The sequence below is a fragment of the Pelophylax lessonae genome (assembly GCF_965119305.1).
Source record: "Pelophylax lessonae genome assembly, chromosome: 11".
NCBI lineage: Eukaryota > Metazoa > Chordata > Amphibia > Anura > Ranidae > Pelophylax > Pelophylax lessonae.
This window is the reverse complement of record NC_138778.1, coordinates 10,911,796-10,931,812: the sequence shown is the minus strand read 5'-3', so window position 1 is coordinate 10,931,812 and position 20,017 is coordinate 10,911,796. Positions and strand designations below refer to the sequence as shown.

At 39.9% G+C, this 20,017-nt stretch overlaps 1 protein-coding gene across 1 annotated transcript; it reads left to right on the top strand.

The window, feature by feature from the left end:
* The first annotated feature begins 1,910 nt into the window (after positions 1 to 1,910).
* On the top strand, positions 1,911 to 19,777 carry RCVRN (recoverin). The gene is made up of 3 exons (XM_082271308.1): positions 1,911 to 2,358; positions 9,491 to 9,602; positions 19,307 to 19,777. The coding sequence occupies exons 1-3, from the start codon at positions 1,978 to 1,980 to the stop codon at positions 19,420 to 19,422; spliced, it is 609 nt and encodes a 202-aa protein (XP_082127434.1). The 5' UTR covers positions 1,911 to 1,977; the 3' UTR covers positions 19,423 to 19,777.
* Positions 19,778 to 20,017: the final 240 nt, after the last annotated feature.

Sequence of the window (20,017 nt, the reverse complement as noted above, 5' to 3'; positions counted from 1 at the left end):
AGCAAATTTACACTGTTATACAAGCTGTACACTCACTACTTTACATTGTAGCAAAGTGTCATTTCTTCAGTGTTGTCACATGAAAAGATAGAATACAATATTTACAAAAATGTGAGGGGTGTACTCACTTTTGTGGGATACTGTATGTATACTGTTTTTTTCTGTTTTCTTTTGTATATTTTGCAAATATCAATAAAAATTATTGAACAAGAAAAAATGTGTGGCAAGTGTTCAGTTAGAAGATACATTGGAAGCCAAATATGTTTTACACTTTAAATGCCTAATTGGATATTATTGCAGAATGTGGGTGAGAATACACGAGGAACTTACTGTCTCTGCAATAATACTATAATAATTCTGTACTTTTTTTTTTATATATACTTGTGCATGCGTTTTAGAGGTCATAAACAGAAGCCAAAAAAATAACATTGTAATGCTAATGTTACTGTCTAGTCTATAGGTGAGACTCTAGTAATCCTAAACAATCACAATTAGCACCAAGTAATTCTGAGCACTATGACAATCCAATGAGATAAAGCCTTGGAGATAAAGCCATGGCATGGTATCTCATTCAATGTCTGCATGAACAGAAGACAAAAGACAAACAAAAACAAAAACAAACACAGTGACAAAACAATTTGGACTTTAAATGCGGCAATGCCCATCCAAGGCTAACTGTCTCCATCCCTAATCAGGTATATATAAGAGGGAAGGGGAATAAAAATGGGTAATTGGAAAGGTACAATGGGATCGGCATATTGGGTATAATATGTAATAATAAATATAAATATCCATAACGTAATATTGGTATTACTTTTAAGGAGGCCGATAACCCAATATATCTAGTAGGATAAAACGGGAAGGGGGGGGGAAACAGGACTTTGTGTGAGGTGTGAGGTGTGTGGAGTTAGTGGGCAGATTAGTACAGTCACCTGACATAAGGTAAAAGATTTAATATATATATCATATGTAAATCTCATAAAATGACATGAACAGAACATGCATGATACATAAAGTTACATACATGTGACATACAGTCAAATAGGCAATGAGGAACATCTTAAATGCAGAATCATACAAAATGGTGAAAAATACATTGGGATAGAGGTCATTGACGATATAATGTATGAAGTCCAAATATAAATTATTATAGGGGGACACATCTATATTAGGCTCGACGCGTTTCATGGATATTCCCACTCATCAGGAGCAGATGCACCCCAAATTAGTATTCAAAAGTGGAGTCAGTCTAAAAGAGGGTAGTATGGACAGTAATCCAATAGCCAAGAAGTCTATTCCGGGAGCTGTAGGGGCCCACACCACGGCCCAGGGAGTACCAGATAAACATTCCAGGGTGCATGTAGATAGTCAAGGTATTAAGTAGTGATGTCACAGATGTTGATCTCCAGTGATTTTTATAGGGGTAAAAGTGTAGGTTAGTAAATAAGTGTTCACTGGTGCTACAGTGACAAAAATCTAAAATAGATCTGGAGATATATCTGTGCCTAAGTAAATATAGTTGAAATCTAAATGTTGAAAAAATGAGAACCCATCAATAGTGAAGGGGAGAATGGATAGTTGCAGACTATTCCTCAAGGGGGAGTCAAGGCAGATGTATCCGTGACAAAGTGTGTCTGTTTGGTTGTCCTAGTCTAAATCCTGGTCAAAATAAGGCAGGCAATTTGTAATAAATTATAAAACATAAAATTGGAGTAGGTAAATCTTCTTAACCTGTATCATGATAAATAAAATATTGACCCAAAGGAAAGAACGGTGACGCTTTGGCAACTAATTCAAATTCTGAAGTCACAGAGTCAATATCATTCTCTACATGGCGCCTAAATCCTCGTAATCCCAGAAAGGCATTATCTGGATTTAGGCTCATGAAGAATGCCTTGGTCATTACCTTCCTGTGCTTGGTCTTGTAGGACAAAAGGGAAGGTCTGCCTTTAGTTCCTGGACTTCTAATTTTTCATCATGGGTAATACCAAAAGTGGTGCCCTTTCTAAAGAGATTTTAGAGGAGTTGCAGCTGAACACCAAATATACCCAGGAGGAACTGTGCACCTGGTACCAGTCTTTCCTAAAGGAGTGCCCCAGTGGCAGGATTAGCAAGAAGCAGTTCGAAAGCATTTACTCCAAGTTCTTTCCTGACGCTGACCCCAAAGCTTATGCCCAGCATGTCTTCAGAAGCTTTGACGCCAACAACGATGGCACGTTGGACTTTAAGGAATACATGATAGCGCTACATATGACTTCATCTGGTAAAGCCAACCAGAAACTAGAGTGGGCATTCTGTTTATACGATGTGGATGGTAATGGGACCATCAACAAAAAAGAAGTGCTTGAAATCATTACGGTATGGAGTTTATTTTTATCTGTGTTTTTTTACCCTGTTAAATGCCTATGTTAAATATCCAAAGCCAAGGAAAAATTAAAGTGCTATCAGGTTACCTGGCTATGTACCTCATATGACTAAGTAGAATGTTAATTTTAGTCAAAATACAAAGAGAGTATCATTATGTTAAAAAATTATTTATGTCAATTAAAGAGAAATACAGAGCCCCTAACGTGTCTGTTACATTTAATAGCAAGTTTAGTTGGAATTACTTTTATTAATCAATATATAGAAAAATGGCCACTCAACCTACCCCAAAACTTTAGTCCATAGTCCCTGTTGTGTGAAATTGTTACATTACATATGTCCAAAGTGTTAAACCCTAAACATTTTGCTCCTTTAGGAAAACAGTCAACCACTTTTCGAAGCACTCTACGACATCTTTTGGTGGTAAATGGCTTTTCACTGAGTTTTCAATATTTCTCTGGCATATATATCTATATATGGGACCTTCCCACCAATTCGATCCATAGCGTATGCATGATAAGCTCCTATGTGTATTATTTGCCCTTCTCTGCACTCAGTCCAGTTTCACAACATCCTCTTGGCTTGGTGAACTGTTACCCTAATCTGAACTACACATTCTGGATGAGGTCTTACTAATGGCTCTTTTGAGCTAGAGAGTATCATGCAAGGTTTAGGACCAGCTGTCTGGAAAGAAAAAGGAGTGTATAGTTCAGCCTTTCTCAACCAGGGTTTTGGAGCATATAGTTCAGCCTTTCTCAACCCGGTCTCAACCCGGGTTTTGGAGCATATAGCTCAGCCTTTCTCAACCAGGGTTTTGGAGCATATAGTTCAGCCTTTCTCAACCAGGGTTTCGGAGCATATAGTTCAGCCTTTCTCAACCATGGTTTCGGAACATATAGTTCAGCCTTTCTCAACTGGGGTTTCGGAGCATATAGTTTAGCCTTTCTCAGTCAGGGTTTTGGAGCATATAGTTCAGCCTTTCTCAACCAGGGTTTTGGCGCATATAGTTCAGCCTTTCTCAACCAGGGTTTCGGAGCATATAGTTCAGCCTTTCTCAACCAGGGTTTTGGAGCATATAGTTTAGCCTTTCTCAACCAGGGTTTTGGAGCATATAGTTCAGCCTTTCTCAATCAGGGTTTCGGAGCATATAGTTCTCAACCAGGGTTTTGGAGCACATAGTTCAGCCTTTCTCAACCAGGGTTTTGGAGCATATAGTTCAGCCTTTCTCAACCAGGGTTTCAGAGCATATAGTTCTCAACCAGGGTTTCAGAGCATATAGTTCTCAACCAGGGTTTTGGAGCATATTGGTCAGCCTTTCTCAACCAGGGTTTTGGAGCATATTGGTCAGCCTTTCTCAACCAGGGTTTTGAGCATATAGTTCAGCCTTTCTCAACCAGGGTTTTGGAGCATATAGCTCTGCCTTTCTCAACCAGGGTTTTGGAGCATATAGCTCTGCCTTTCTCAACCAGGGTTTCGGAGCATATAGTTCAGCCTTTCTAAACCAGGGTTTTGGAGCATATTGCTCTGCCTTTCTCAACCAGGGTTTCAGAGCATATAGTTTAGCCTTTCTCAACCAGGGTTTCGGAGCATATAGTTCTCAACCAGGGTTTTGTGGAACCCTAGGGTTCCTCCAGAGGTTGCCAGGGGTTCCTTAAACAAGGGGCCATTTCTGCCTGCAAGACTGGTTAACAATAAAGCCAATTCTCCTTTTAGCTATTTGTAAGAGGATGATTATTCCCACTGACCCCAAATATAAGGAGCAATTCTTCTTTACATTCAATGACCCGTCTAAAAAGTATTTTAAATTCTGCATCATTGAAGCTTCTAAAATTTAGAAATATTACTTTAATGCAAATAATAAAGAAATAAAAAATTACATCCATATTAACAAAAGAACACATTAATTTGCCAGTAAGCATTTTATAGCATCACTGCCAAACTTCATCTCTAGCAAATGTTTTCCCTTAATTAAAATGTCTTTAATAATGTCATGAGATAATGAGATAATAGCTAACATCTTATTTTTATGTTAATTTCTGGAAGAATTATACATGGAAAGTGTTCAGAGAATCAGTGCTAATTATTTCATGACATAAGTTATAAATCAGAAGGGTTTTATAAGACAGAAAGTATGAAAAAATCAAATAATCAGATAATTGATTGTAAATGTTTATTTCTTTCTATTTGCAGTTTCAGTTTTATTGCTATCTGTTCCGGGAATACTAGACATTTAAACAAGGATGTATTTGTTCTTTTGAAAATGTTGCTTGATTTGGATATTTTTTTGTAAATTCTGGCAGAAATTCAGTTTACTTTAGCTTTGTTCCGTTTTGCTGCAAAAATTCTAGACTGTTCTGATTTACTTTTGGTATCCTTGTAAACAGGGCTGCTGTTAGAAATCGTGGGGCCCCGTACAGACTACCTGGCAGGACCCCCCCAAGAAAATATTAAAGATATATTTAGCTAAAATTACAACAAAATTATTATTATCAGACACAAATATAACATAACTCGCATAATTCCTGCTAAATCTAAAAAAAAATATATGTTAAATAAAAAAGATGAGATGAGAAAAATATACAGGCTGGGCAGTTGGAGCTCAGTGATCAGAGAGACACAGAGAGAGAAACAAAGTTACAATTTACAAATAAACTCCTGAGCAGAGATAAGTGCTGGGATGGGGGCCACACAAGGGAGGGGGATTAGTGAGGGACAACTGTCTCTTTCTCAATAGATAAAAGCTGATAGCAGGGAGAGGGACAGATCAGATTCAGGTGCTGGAGGAAGATTTCTGTATTTGTTGTCCATCACTAATCCCCCTCTCTGTGTGGGCCCCCCTGTGTGCTCGGGCCCCCTACAAGAGGGCTGGTGGTCCCCCCCTATCAGCGGCCCTGCTTGTAAATAAAAAAAACAACATGTGGCTGAAGAAAGTACATATAGCTTATCTACTCTATGATCACCTCTATGAACCTTTGGAACATACTAATATATATGATCAGGCAAAAAATTTGGGGGAGCATACCCATGTATTTCTAAAGCTGCTGCAGCTATGAACCAAAAGACATGTATATTAAAAAAGAATAGTGCGCAAATGCAAAAGAAATAACTACCAAATCTGAAGACAATCCATAAATAAAAATGGGGGTTTGGTCCCACCATATGGCCATATCGTGCTCAAGCCCACTACTGCGTCAAAGTACCCCATTATCAGTGGGTCCTACACTATCCATGAAAAAGAGATGAATCCAGCCATTCTAACCCTTGGAGATAATACTCCTTGCTGGGAAGGATGTGCAAATGCACTACAGGGGACTCCTCCTATATCCAATTGATGGTGGACACTGATTGAGTACAGGTGTGTGTGGGGGGTGGGGAGGGTTGCTCAACCTCGATAGTCTGGTCAGACCGAATACATAATAAACAGGCAAAAAATTTGGGGGAGCATACCCATGTATTTCTAAAGCTGCTGCAGCTATGAACCAAAAGACATGTATATTAAAAAAGAATAGTGCGCAAATGCAAAAGAAATAACTACCAAATCTGAAGACAATCCATAAATAAAAATGGGGGTTTGGTCCCACCATATGGCCATATCGTGCTCAAGCCCACTACTGCGTCAAAGTACCCCATTATCAGTGGGTCCTACACTATCCATGAAAAAGAGATGAATCCAGCCATTCTAACCCTTGGAGATAATACTCCTTGCTGGGAAGGATGTGCAAATGCACTACAGGGGACTCCTCCTATATCCAATTGATGGTGGACACTGATTGAGTACAGGTGTGTGTGGGGGGTGGGGAGGGTTGCTCAACCTCGATAGTCTGGTCAGACCGAATACATAATAAACAGGCAAAAAATTTGGGGGAGCATACCCATGTATTTCTAAAGCTGCTGCAGCTCTTTACTTTACCACTACTGCGTCAAAGTACCCCATTATCAGTGGGTCCTACACTATCCATGAAAAAGAGATGAATCCAGCCATGGATAGTGTAGGACCCACTGATAATGGGGTACTTTGACGCAGTAGTGGGCTTGAGCACGATATGGCCATATGGTGGGACCAAACCCCCATTTTTATTTATGGATTGTCTTCAGATTTGGTAGTTATTTCTTTTGCATTTGCGCACTATTCTTTTTTAATATACATGTCTTTTGGTTCATAGCTGCAGCAGCTTTAGAAATACATGGGTATGCTCCCCCAAATTTTTTGCCTGTTTATTATGTATTCGGTCTGACCAGACTATCGAGGTTGAGCAACCCTCCCCACCCCCCACACACACCTGTACTCAATCAGTGTCCACCATCAATTGGATATAGGAGGAGTCCCCTGTAGTGCATTTGCACATCCTTCCCAGCAAGGAGTATTATCTCCAAGGGTTAGAATGGCTGGATTCATCTCTTTTTCATGGATAGTGTAGGACCCACTGATAATGGGGTACTTTGACGCAGTAGTGGGCTTGAGCACGATATGGCCATATGGTGGGACCAAACCCCCATTTTTATTTATGGATTGTCTTCAGATTTGGTAGTTATTTCTTTTGCATTTGCGCACTATTCTTTTTTAATATATATGATCGCCGCCCCTTCTGGCTGAGCTGCAAAGGGGGTTGCGCTCTCCCTGCCACGTTGCAGTCATGACAGAAGATAGGGCCTTTACTGAGATAATACTCTTCTGGTTCACTTCTGGTAGGCTGGTTCTAGGCCTGAATCACTGACCCTCAACAGGCATGCAGTGAGCGAAGTCAGAGAAAAGTCAGACCCATTAATTTGCATGCTTGTATCTGGCTCATTGAGTCAGAAGCTATTAAAACCATTGGATCAGCATGACAAGGTCAACAATAGGTGCCTACACAGATTCCTCAATATGGATTTACTTTAAGCCTTGCAGGTCAGCTGGACCTGTTACTAAAGACTAAACATGTTCTGGACTGGTGAGCTCCAAAAAGACCTAATCTTCAGACATTAGTAACTAAAATCAATTTATAAGCAGCGGGGAGAAACCATAGTTTGGAAACCACAGTTTCCAAAGCCATAGTAAATTTTTTTACCCTTACACAGGGTAAAATAATAGCGGCCATAAAAAAAATTCCAACCAGGTAAATTCCTCCAAGAATGACCAGCTTGGAGCCTACAAACAGACACTATGTAATAACCATTTACTGCTGCCAAACACGTCTTGCCAACAAATACATGCATTTCTGTAAGTATTTTTTTAAGTTCTATTCCTGAACCAAGACAAACTAGAATGATCAGTGGATAAATATTTGTTAGGCCCAAACTATCAAAATGATTTGACATGGAATGAGATTGCTAGATTGCATACCTGAACCAAATATACACTGGGGCAGGGTGACTATATTTGCAATCAAACCCAACAATAGAAAAGTAATTCCCAGCCGGGGTTCTGTGGAACTCTAATGTTCTTCCAGAGGTTGCTAAGAGTTCCTTGAGCTAGGGCTGACTGACCTCCCATTTGATAGGGCTGGCAATAGAAGCCATTCTCAACCAGGGTTTCATGGAACCCTAGGGTTAATCCATAGGTAGCTAGGGGTTCCTTAGAGCTGGGGTTGATTGACCACCCATTTGATGGGGCCTAACAATAGAAAAGCAACTCTCAACCAGGTTTTCATGGAGCCCTAAAGTTAATCCAGAGGTTGCTATAGGTTCCTTGAGCTGGGGCTGATTGACCTCCTATTTTACGAGGCTAGCATTAGAAAAGCCATTCTCAACCAGGGTTCCATGGAACCCTAGGTTTTATCCACAGGTTAATAGGGGTTCCTTGAGCTGGGGCTGATTGACCTCCTATTTGATGGGGCCCACCAACAGAAAAGCCATTTTCGACTAGGGTTTCCTAGAACCCTAAGGGGCCCACCAACAGAACAGCCATTTTCGACTAGGGTTTCATGGAACCCTAAGGTTAATCCAGAGGTTGTTATGGTTTCCTTGAGCTGGGTCTGATTGATCACCTATTTGATGGGGCCCAACAACAGAACAGCCATTCTCGACTAGGGTTTCATGGAATCCAAAGGTTAATCCAGAGGTTGCTATGGTTTTCTTGAGCTGGGTCTGATTGATCACCTTTTTGATGGGGCCCAACAATAGAACAGCCATTCTCAACCAGGGTTTCCTAGAACCCTAAGGTTAATACAGAGGTTGCTAAGGGTTCCTTGAGCTGGAGCTAATTTACCTCCTATTTAATGGGATCAGCATTAGAACAGCCATTCTTAACCAGGGTTTTATGAAACCCTAAGGTTAATCCAGAGGTTGCTAGGGGTTCCTTGAGCTGGGGCTGATTGACCTCCTATTTTATGGGGCCCAACAATAGAACAGCCATTCTCAACTAGGGTTTCATGGAACCCTAAGGTTAATCCAGAGGTTGCTAGGGTTTCCCTGAGCTGGGACTGATTGACTTCCCATTTGATGGTGCCTGAAGTTCTAGGGCCAATTCCACTTAGGTGCTTGAAACCTATGATCTTTTTAGCTATCTGTAAGGGTTGTTTCTCACCACCACTGTAAGTGAGGCATTCTTGCCACTGGCCAACCAACATATGGAGCATTTTTCCTACTGACGGCCAATGACTTGGTTTTAACAGGGGATCCCCAAGATCTGAAAACTATTTCAAGGGTTCCTCTCAGTAAAAACACATGAGAAAGGCTGCAATAGATGGAAATAATGGCAAGTTTTAATGCTGATGATAATGATAATCATTGGCATTGATAAAATTTTGCAACAAATTGAATTAAAATATCTACCAATGTATCCAGCTAGTCAAAATATAATGCCAGACACAGATATGAGACCTTTGTTACAATTTACAGAAAAAAAAAGGATGATCTTTCTCCTTCATAACCAGTTTAATGTACAGTAGAAGTAATTTGTTCCCCCTTTGAATCATTTCATACGAACACAGAGATGTGTAAATCTTCGGTCAATAAATGGGTCGTCCTATAAGCCGCCTTACACCTTTTCTCATTAATTCTCGTATTTCCGCAAATCCACCGCATCCGAGCTGCCGCCAAAGATATGAGAACAGATTTACATCAGAACAGTATGAAGACCTGCTGCCGACAATATTTCACTGATGTTCTAGTTAAGTTGAAGATAAATTTTTTTGCTCCTTTTCAGGCAATATTTAGGATGATTACTGTAGAAGACCAGAAGCATCTTCCGGAGGATGAGAATACCCCAGAGAGGAGAACGAATAAAATATGGGACTTCTTTGGAAAGAAGGACGATGGTAAATCTAATTTCACATAGAAAGTAGAATCTCCGCTATATTCTCTAACAAATCGATCAAATTTTTCTAGTATGTTCCCCCAGCTATTACCTATCATTGTCAAGGTGGGGGCGGGGTGGATCACCTCATTCCAAAAAATAGGTCAAAGTCTTTCCAAACTAAAATATTTTGTCATATGACGATTTTGTAGATAGCCTATGTACGGTGACCATACAGGCTGAAGGCAACGTCTTAGTGCTGATTTAAGTCACTCTTCGGAGTCGGAATTGTTGCTGTCCGTTCCCTGAACCTGCGTACACAACCGCCAGATTTGGTCAGGAATTGAACCAGAAAATATTTTAAATATTCCTTTTAATCAGTTCTCCAGCTAATCACAGACATATGAGAAAGAGAGGTAGGATTTCAAACTTTCTTTTAATTAAAGGCCAACTCTTCCCAAAACTGCCCATCTCAATGCCAAATGATTGTGTCACCCTTCTCCTATGAATTATTTACAATTGAGATAATTGGAAAGCTGAGTCCTACATTAATTATGGTCTTGTGGGAGGGGCAGAGACACAAACTCCTTAAGGGAAATCTCCTGAATGTGGGAGGGGCAAAGACTCAAACTACTGGAGGGAAATCTCACCATTGTTGGAGGGACAAAGACACAAACTACTGGGGAAATCTCACCATTGTGGGAGGGACAAAGATTCAAACTACTGGGGAAATCTCACCATTGTGGGAGGGGCAGAGACCCAAACTACTGGGGAAGTCTCACCATTGTGGGAGGGGCAAAGACACAAACTACTGGGGGAATCTCACCATTGTGGGAGGGGTAAAGACTCAAGGTACTGGGGGGAATCTCACCATTGTGGGAGGGGCAAGGACACAAACTACTGGGGAAATCTCACTATTGTGGGAGGGGCAAAGACTCAAGATACTGGGGGAAATCTCACCATTGTGGGAGGGGCAACGACACAAACTACTGGGGAAATCTTACTATTGTGGCAGAGGCAAAGACTCAAGATACTGGGGGAAATCTCACCATTGTTGGAGGGGCAAAGACTCAAGATACTGGGGGAAATCTCACCATTGTTGGAGGGACAGAGACACAAATTACTGGGGAAATCTCACCATTGTGGGAGGGGCAAAGACTCAAGATACTGGGGGAAATCTCACCATTGTGGGAGGGGCAGAGACACAAACTACTGGGGAAATCTCACCATTGTGGGAGGGGCAAAGACTCAAAATACTGGGGAAAATATCACCATTGTGGGAGGGGCAGAGACACAAACTACTGGGGGAAAATTACATCATTATGGGGGTGGCAGAGACACAAACTACTGCAGGAAATCTCACCATTGTGGGGGGGGGGGCAGAAGCACAAACTACTGGGGGAAATTTCATCATTGTGGGAGGGGCAAAGACACAAACTACTGGGGGAAATCAAATCATTGTGGGAGGGACAGAGATGCAACCTACTGGGGGGGGGGGGAATCTTACTATTGTGGGAGGGCAGTGACACCAACAACCGGGGGAAATCTCCCTATTGTGGGAGGGGCAGACAAAAAATTCTGGGGGGAAATCTCACCATTGTGGGAGGGCAGAGACACAAACTACTGGGGGAAAATCTCCCTATTGTGGGAGGGGCAGAGACACAAAATACTAGGGGGGAATCTCACCATTGTGGGAGGGGCAGAAACACAAACTACTGCAGGAAATATCACCATTGTAGGAGTAGAGACACAAATTACTGCTAAATACCAATGTGGGAGGGGGACAGAGATTACTTGTGGGATAATTGGATTTCTTAGGGGATTTTAGCTGCCTGAAAGGGATTCTACCTATCAGTATCCATCCATGAAGACACAAAAACCAACATAAGCAAATCTCCTAGTTAATGACCTTTTTCGTGAGGTGCAGAAGAATTTTTTAAAACCTACAACAATGCCTCTCTGCAAAGCAAGACTGTGACTAGAGGCAAAACTTTTTTTTTTCCCCTTTTGGATATTGAAAGGTAGGGTTATAACCCCTGTCATTTTTTTATTTTTTTTTGGCATGCCACGATGTCACCAGAACTAATGCCCACACTGGAAGATTTCCCCTCTATTAGTGCTCTGACATTAACCTAAAACTTGGGATTTTCTTTTACTTTCACTTTTGATAGCATTAACCACTTAAGCCCCGGAGGATTTGGCTGCTCAAAGACCAGGGCCTATTTTACGATTCGGCACTGCGTGACTTTAACGGACAATTGCGCGGTTGTGCGAAGCTGTACCCAACTGAAATTGACGTCCTTTTTTCCCACAAACAGAGCTTTCTTTTGGTGGTATTTGATCACCTCTGTGATTTTTATTTTTTGCGCTATAAACAAAAAAAGAGCGACAATTTTGAAAAAATAACAACATTTTTACATTTTTACATGAAATTCTAAAAAAAAAAAAAAAAAAAGTAAAAATCAAAATTTTTTTACATTTTAGGCCAATTTGTTTTCTGCTACATATTTTTGGTAAAAAAAAATCGCAATAAGCGTATTTTGATTGGTTTACGCAAAAGTTATTGCGTTTACTAACTACGGGAAAGATTTATGTCATTTTTATTGTTTTTTTTTTTAACTAGTAATGGCGTCGATCTGCGATATGTTTTTGCGGGACTGCGTCATTGCGGCGGACAGATCGGACCCCTGACTGACATTTTTGACACTTTTGGGAGTACCAGTGACATTACTACAGTAATCAGTGCTATATATATGCACTGTTACTGCAAAAATTACACTGGCAGGGAAGGGGTTAATTTTATTGGTGATCAGTGGGTTAAATGTATCCCTAGGGGCGTGATTCTAACTGTGGGGGGGCATGGCTTGTGATGTAACCACAGAGACATATGATCCTACATAGCAGGATCGTATAGTCTCTGCACTTACATCAGGGAGAATGACAGGCGGCTGTGTTTACATCAGCCGTCTGCCTTTCTCCCTCTCCTGCGGGAGATCGCGAGTGGCCGGCGGACATCGGAGCTGCCAGTCACACGCGTGGGGATCCCTGTGAATGAGCGGGGGCGGGAGCGCGCCTCCGGTGGCGCGCGCTCGCCCCCTACAGGCTCCTGGGCGAGCGACGTAGCCCTACGTCGGTTTGCCCAGGAGCGGCTGATTGCCACAGTAAATGGTCGTGCGGCGGTCGGCAAGTGGTTAATCAAGACAAATAGAGAGTGTGAATTTTCCTAACGGGGTCACAGACTGCAATAAAAACTACTAGGCACCACTATTCCAAGTACCTGCTTAACCAAACGTAGGCCTCCAGCTTCAAAACACTGACTTGGAGACAACACCCCTTCTAGGCACCACTACTTCAAGTACCTGCCTAAACAAACGTAGGCCTCCAGCTTCAAAACACCGACTCAGAGACAACATCCCTACTAGGCACCACTACTTCAAGTACCTGCTTAACCAAACGTAGGCCTCCAGCTTCGAAACACTGACTTGGAGACAACACCACTACTAGGCACCATTACTTCAAGTAAATGCTTAACCAAACGTAGGCCTCCAGCTTCAAAACACTGACTTGGAGACAACACCACTTCTAGGCACCACTACTTCAAGTACCTGCTTAACCAAACGTAGGCCTCCAGCTTCAAAACACTGACTTGGAGACAACACCACTTCTAGGCACCACTACTTCAAGTACCTGCTTAACCAAACGTAGGCCTCCAGCTTCAAAACACAGACTCAGAGACAACACCACTTCTAGGCACCACTACTTCAAGTACCTGCTTAACCAAACGTAGACCTCCAGCTACAAAACACTGACTCGGAGACAAAACCACTACTAGGCACCACTACTTCAAGTACCTGCTTAACCAAACGTAGGCCTCCAGCACCAAAACACCATCTCGCAGACACCACACCACTACTAGCAGATATAACCCAAACAAACTACAGGGGGCCGTACCCAAGATGGGTCCCTACCAATGTACATTTATCAAATAAAGCACATACAAGAACCTTGTACCTCGCCAGCCACCAAGGGAACTAGCCCAAAAGAAAAAGGCCCAGGAACCTAAGCACAAGATGGGGAGGGAGGTTGGGAAGTTGTCCTGATGTAGTCTCTCTCCTGAGTGAAGATCTCACCAGGATTCTCCTACTGGTCGACCCCAGAAGCCCCAATCGTTTCCTCCACTCCACCAATCTGGTACGTGTCCACTTACTATTTACTTTAAGACCTACCTAAAAAGGCCTACAATTCCAAACCCCCTTTTAACCCTGTCATCTCGGCCCTCCACCTAGGTTTCTTTTTCCTTACTCCGTGCCTTGCTTTCACAGCACATAATACAGAGACAGAATAGAGACAATGTATTGTCAGAGAACAAATATTTTATAACACCACTTATTATTTTTGAGATAAGTGCTGTTTGAAGAGCAGAGCACCATCATAGCAAAACGACTATCTCCGCTCCCAACATAGCTCAATCGTCTTCTTGCATGCAATGCATTGATGTACCCATGAGGGATATTTGTCTGTAAGCTTGGTGACCTCAGTCTAATGAAATATGGTGCTTTGGTTGGCACACAATGTAATGAGCAACATAAAGGAGCCGAGAACAATATGTCCTCACAAAGATGTCTGCAGAGGCTCAATTATTTATTAAGAACTTTAATTCCAGTTAGCCAGGTGAATAATTAGATGTTATTTCAATGTTCCCGTGATTGCTGTATACATGCAATGAATTCAATATTATCTGATGTTTGCTATCCCAGTACTGAGCAGTAAAAACAAATTGCACAGTGTGTCTATAAAGGGCTCATTCCCTCTGGTGTTCTCCATTGGAATACAAATAATAATCTGCGCCGCGCTTCGCTAATACCACAAATGCATTAAATCAGTTCGTGAAAATCCACCAAATTTATATCCAAAAACAATGTTCTATACCGCGCTCACCTTATATCAAAGAGCCATTATATTAAGTTAAATTTTTAGATTGTAAGCTCTAACGAGCAGGGCCCTCTGATTCCTCTTGTTCCAAATTGTATTGTAACTGTAATGTCTGCCTTCATTTTGTTAAGCGCTGCGCAAACTGTTGGCGCTATATAAATCCTGTATAATAATAATAATAAATTAAAATACATTTTTATTTATTTTTATTTTATTTTATTTTATTTAACCGCTTGCCAACTACACGCCGCCCATCTACTGCGGCGGTGTGGCTCTCCTAGGCAAACGGACGTAGGGCTACATTGGTCACGCGCCTGCAGCTAGGGGGCGAGCGCACCGTGACGCTCCCGCCCCCGCTCGTCAGTCAGGAAGCCAATGCACAGGGCAGGCGGCTGTTCCGATTGCCGCCTGACACCCGCGATCGCTCCCCGCTGAGAGAGAAAGACAGTCAGCTGTTGTAAACACAGCCGACCGTTCTTCTCCCTGGAATGATCACAGAGCGCCTGTGATCCTTCTATATAGGATCACATGTCTCTATGGTCATACATCAAGCCACGCCCCCCCCCCACAGTTAGAAACACGCCCCTAGGTACACATTTAACCCCTTGATCACCCACACTGTTAACCCCTTCCCTGCCAGTGTCATTGTTACAGTAACAGAGCATATTTTTAGCACTGATTACTGTAGTAATGTCACTGGTCCCCCCAAAAGTGTCAAAAATGTCAGTCAGGGGTCCGATCTGTCCGCCGCAATGTCGCAGTCCCACTAAAAAAATCGGTGCCATTACTAGTAAAAAAAAAAACCAATAAAAATGACATAAATATTTCCCTTAGTTAGTAAACGCGATAACTTTTGCGCAAACCAATCAATATACGCTTATTGCGATTTTTTTTTTACCAAAAATATGTAGCAGAAAACAAATTGGCCTAAAATGTTAAAAAAATTAGATTTTTTTTTTTTTTGGGAATGTTATATAGAAGTGAAAAATATATATTTTTTTTTTTCAGAATTGTCGCTCTTTTTTTGTTTATAGCGCAAAAAAATAAAAATCGCACAGGCGATCAAATACCACCAAAAGTTCTATTTGTGGGAAAAAAAAGGACATCAATTTAATTTAGGCATCGCACGACCGCGAAAGTGTCCGTTAAACTAACGCAGTGCCGAATCCCAAAATATGACCTGGTCATTAAGGGAGAAAATCTTCCGGTCCAGAAGTGGTTAATATAATGGCTCATTGATATAATATGACCACAATATAGAACGCTGTTTTTGGATATTAATTAGGTAGATTTTCCCTCCATTCATGACCAGGCCATTTTTTGCGATAGGGCACTGCGTTACTGTAGCTGACAATTGCGCGGTCATGTGACACTGTATAATCCCTTTAGCTCCGGAAGGTTTACCCCCCTTCCTGTCCAGGCCATTTTTTGGGATGGGGCACTGCGTTACCTTAACCTCCCTGGCGGTATGATTCTGTCAGGAATTCTGTTCCAAAAGCGGTACAATTCTTTTCATGGAAATTTGGAGTTATGTATTATAGGCCTACAATTCTTAGTAATTACTGACTTAAACCTGACCAAAACAAGACTCTAGTAGACATCCCAGATGTGATAAATTTGAAACACAAACAAGTGAATTATAATCGAATCAATAATATTATTTTATTATTTAATATATAATATATATAATAAAATTATATTATTGATTAGATTATAATTCATGCGTTATATATTATATATATATATGTGTGTATATATATATATATATATATATATATATATATATATAACGCATGAATTATAATCGAATCAATAATATAATTTTATATATATATATATATGTGTGTGTGTGTATATAGGTATATATATATATATATATATATACATATATATATATATATGCATATATATATATATATATGCATATATATATATATATATATATTATATATATATATATATATATATATATATATATATATATATATATATATATATATATATATATATATATATATATATATATATATATATGCATATATGCATATATATATAATATAAAATGTGTTATGTGTTTTGTGCAACATTTTTTTTTTTTTGAATTTCCCTCCCTAGTTCCGCTCCCATGCAGCATTGCTGCTGCAGGGAACGGAACTAGGAAGTCCTCCTACCGACAGACGAGCGGCGGAGATCTCACTGGCGGTCACAGCAATGAGAGCTCATCGCTGGATCGCCAGGATAAGGTAAGAGAAGCTCCGCTGCGCTGTCTGCACGCTCTGCCCATTGACCCCGAGCGTGACTCGGGGATACCGCTAATAGCAGAAAATTCCTACCCCGAGTCACGCTTGGGGATACTGCTAAGGCGGTTAACTGACAATTGCGCAGTCGTGCGACACTGTATAATGACTTCAGCCCCGGAAGGTTTACCCCCCTTCATGACCAGGCCATTTTTTGTGATAGGGCACTGCGTTACGTTAACTGACAATAGCGTGATTGTGCGACACTGTATAACCACTTCAGCTCCGGAAGGTTCCCCTCCCCTTCATGACCAGTCCATTTTTTGCGATTCGGCACTGCGTTAGTTTAACTGACAATTGCGCGGTCCTGCAATGCTGTACCCAAATAAAATTTACATCCTTTTTTTCCCCACAAACAGAGCTTTCTTTTGGTGGTATTTGATCACCTGTACGATTTTTAGATTTTTGCGCTATAAACAAAAAACTATTTTGAAATTGGGTGTGTTTTATGCTATAAAACACACCCAATAAAAAAAAATTTAAAAATCAAATTTTTTCATCAATTTAGGCCAATTTGTATTCTGCTACATATTTTTGGTAAAAATAACCCCCAATAAGCGTATTTTGATTGGTTTACTCAAAAGTTATCGTGTCTACAAACAAATTAAGGGAAGTCCTTGGGGACCACCAGGTCACCAAAACTAGTGTCCCCATTGGAGGATTTCCCCTCTTCTACTTTTCTGGGGACAACCCAAAGCTTAGATTTTCTTTATTTTCACTTTCAATGATAATGGTAACAGGAAAAATAGAGAGGGTAAATCTCCCCAGGGGACACAGACAGCAATAAAAACCTGACAGGGGTTATAATCCCTCTCCACTCTATCCAAAACTAAAAAGAAAAAAAAAAAAATTGCCTATGGTTCTACTTGGATTTTTTTTTAATTGTTGTTTTTAATTGTATTAATTGTTCTTTTTGTTTTATTGGTTTATTAAATTGTTATTTTACTTTTATTTATTTATTTGTTTGTTTGTTATACATTTTTTAATTGTTATTTGTATTTCAGTTATTTATTTATATAATTGTTTTTTGTTTTTTGTTTTTTTCATTTATAAATTTATTACATTTCTTTTCATTTATTTAGTTTATTTATTTAATTGTCATTTTATTATTTTTGTATTTATTTATTTATTTAAAGTAAACCTAACGGCAAAACTTTTTTTTTCCTTTTGGATTAGAGCAAGGAAGGAATAAGACCCCTGTCAGATTTTTTATATTTTCACTTTCAATGAAAATGGTAAACAGGAAAAATAGAGAGGGTAAATCTCCCCAGGGGGCACAGACAGCAATAAAAACCCGACAGGGGTTATAATCCCTCTCTACTCTATCCAAAACTAAAAAAAAAATGTTTTGCCTTTAGGTATACTTTAAAGCGGAGTTCCACCCTAAAATTATACTTACCTCCATCTTCTTGCTCCGGGTCACCTGAAAAACAAATGGATACTCACAATTTTTTTTTTTTTTTTTTTACTTACCTGGTTTAGAAGAAAATATACTTACCTTACTTCCTCTTCCTCCCCTCGGCGGCCACGGCTATTTGTCACTTCCTGGCTTGCAATGATTCCTGGGAGCTGAACGTCATCGCTCCCAGGAATCAATGCGCCTGCACCGGCCACGACGTCAGTTCCGGCGCAGGCGCCGTCATACCTGGCTAAACAGCTTCTGGGCATGCCCAGAAGCTGTGCAGGGATGACGCTGAGACACCGGAAGTGACGGCGGGGCCGGTGCAGTGCATCGTGGGACCGAAGAAGAAGGAAGAGGACGCAGAAGAGGAACGCGCTGGCTTCAAGCTGCCCACACCTGAGATGGCAGCGCTGGAGAATACATTTTCAAGGTAAGTATTTCTTCTAAAAGGTAAGTGCGACCCGGGACAGATCAGAGGCTAGTCATTGTGGAATGCACTAGCCCTGACTGTCCCGGGGGTATTTTTATTTAAAAAAAAACATTCCCAGGGTGGAACTCCGCTTTAAATAAATAAATAAATAAATGAATAAATACAAAAATAATAAAAACTGTAATTAAATAAATAAACTAAATAAATGAAAAGAAATGTAATAAATTAATTTAATACACACACCTACACAGGTTGAACTATCATCTTTATTCAACCTCAACTACTTTGTAACTATGTAAATTAATTATTAAAAAACAAACAAACAATTAAATAAATAAATAAATTAACAAATAAATAAATAAAATAAAATAACAATAAAAAAATAATTTAATAAAAAAAGAAAAATGAAATAAATAAATAAATACATAAAATATAAACTAACAGAATGACAGGTAAATACATAAATAAAAGAAAAAGAAAAAGAAAAATTAATAAATAAAATGAAAATAGCAATTGATTAAATACAAAGAACAATAAAATAAATACAATTAAAATAAAATTGACCCAAAACCATTCTAGTTTCCGATTTTCCGAGTTTTCATGAAACAAATACTTCCAGTCTACATTTTTACACCATGATTTGCATTTTTTTTTTCTTTCTACAGATAAACTGACTGAAGGAGAATTCATACAAGGAATCGTCCAGAACAAAGAAATTTTGCGTTTAATCCAATACGAACCTCAAAAAGTCAAGGACAAGCTAAAAGAGAAAAAACACTAGCTCGAAACGCGCTGAAATTTTTTTGAAAAGACTGTTTGTGCTCCTCCATCGACGAGAGAATTGCTGAGTCTACCGAAATGCAAAAGGAAACTCTTCTTGTCCTTAAACTGTCTCTCCAGCACTCGTGTCATGTAGGATTGCGTTGTCTGTGCTTTAATTAGTTTAACGAATAATCTGCGGATTACATCTGCAGCCTTCTTATACTCTGAAGGTCACTTACAGTAATCTTGTTGCATTTAAAACTGATATCACTCTGGTAAGGCTACTTTAAGCTAATAAAGGCGCTGAATCCGCAGGAGGAAAACAAAAAATACCAACAAAAAATTAAATGAACACGCCGCAGGAGATAAAAATATTCAAACAATTTTCAACTGAAAAAAAAAAAAAATTTGACATTCTGAATCGATGGTATTTGTTATCTGCAGGTTGGTAGGGATGTAGTCTAATGTGCTGTAGGTGTTTTTTTTTTTTTTTCTTTTTGTAAAAATGGTAATTGTGCAAAAAAAAAAGATAAAAATAGATGAGGAAAATGTTCTTGTTAATCTCCTTGTTGATCATGTGGGGACTTTTTATGCTGCTGCACTGACATCATTGT

Bases quoted from the DNA above. Each gene is read 5' to 3' on its own strand.
- RCVRN (XM_082271308.1), top strand. From the start codon at position 1,978: ATGGGTAATACCAAAAGTGGTGCCCTTTCTAAAGAGATTTTAGAGGAG. The intron at 2,359-9,490 runs GTATGGAGTTTA...GCTCCTTTTCAG, and splicing joins AAGTGCTTGAAATCATTACG to GCAATATTTAGGATGATTAC. The intron at 9,603-19,306 runs GTAAATCTAATT...TTCTTTCTACAG, and splicing joins CTTTGGAAAGAAGGACGATG to ATAAACTGACTGAAGGAGAA.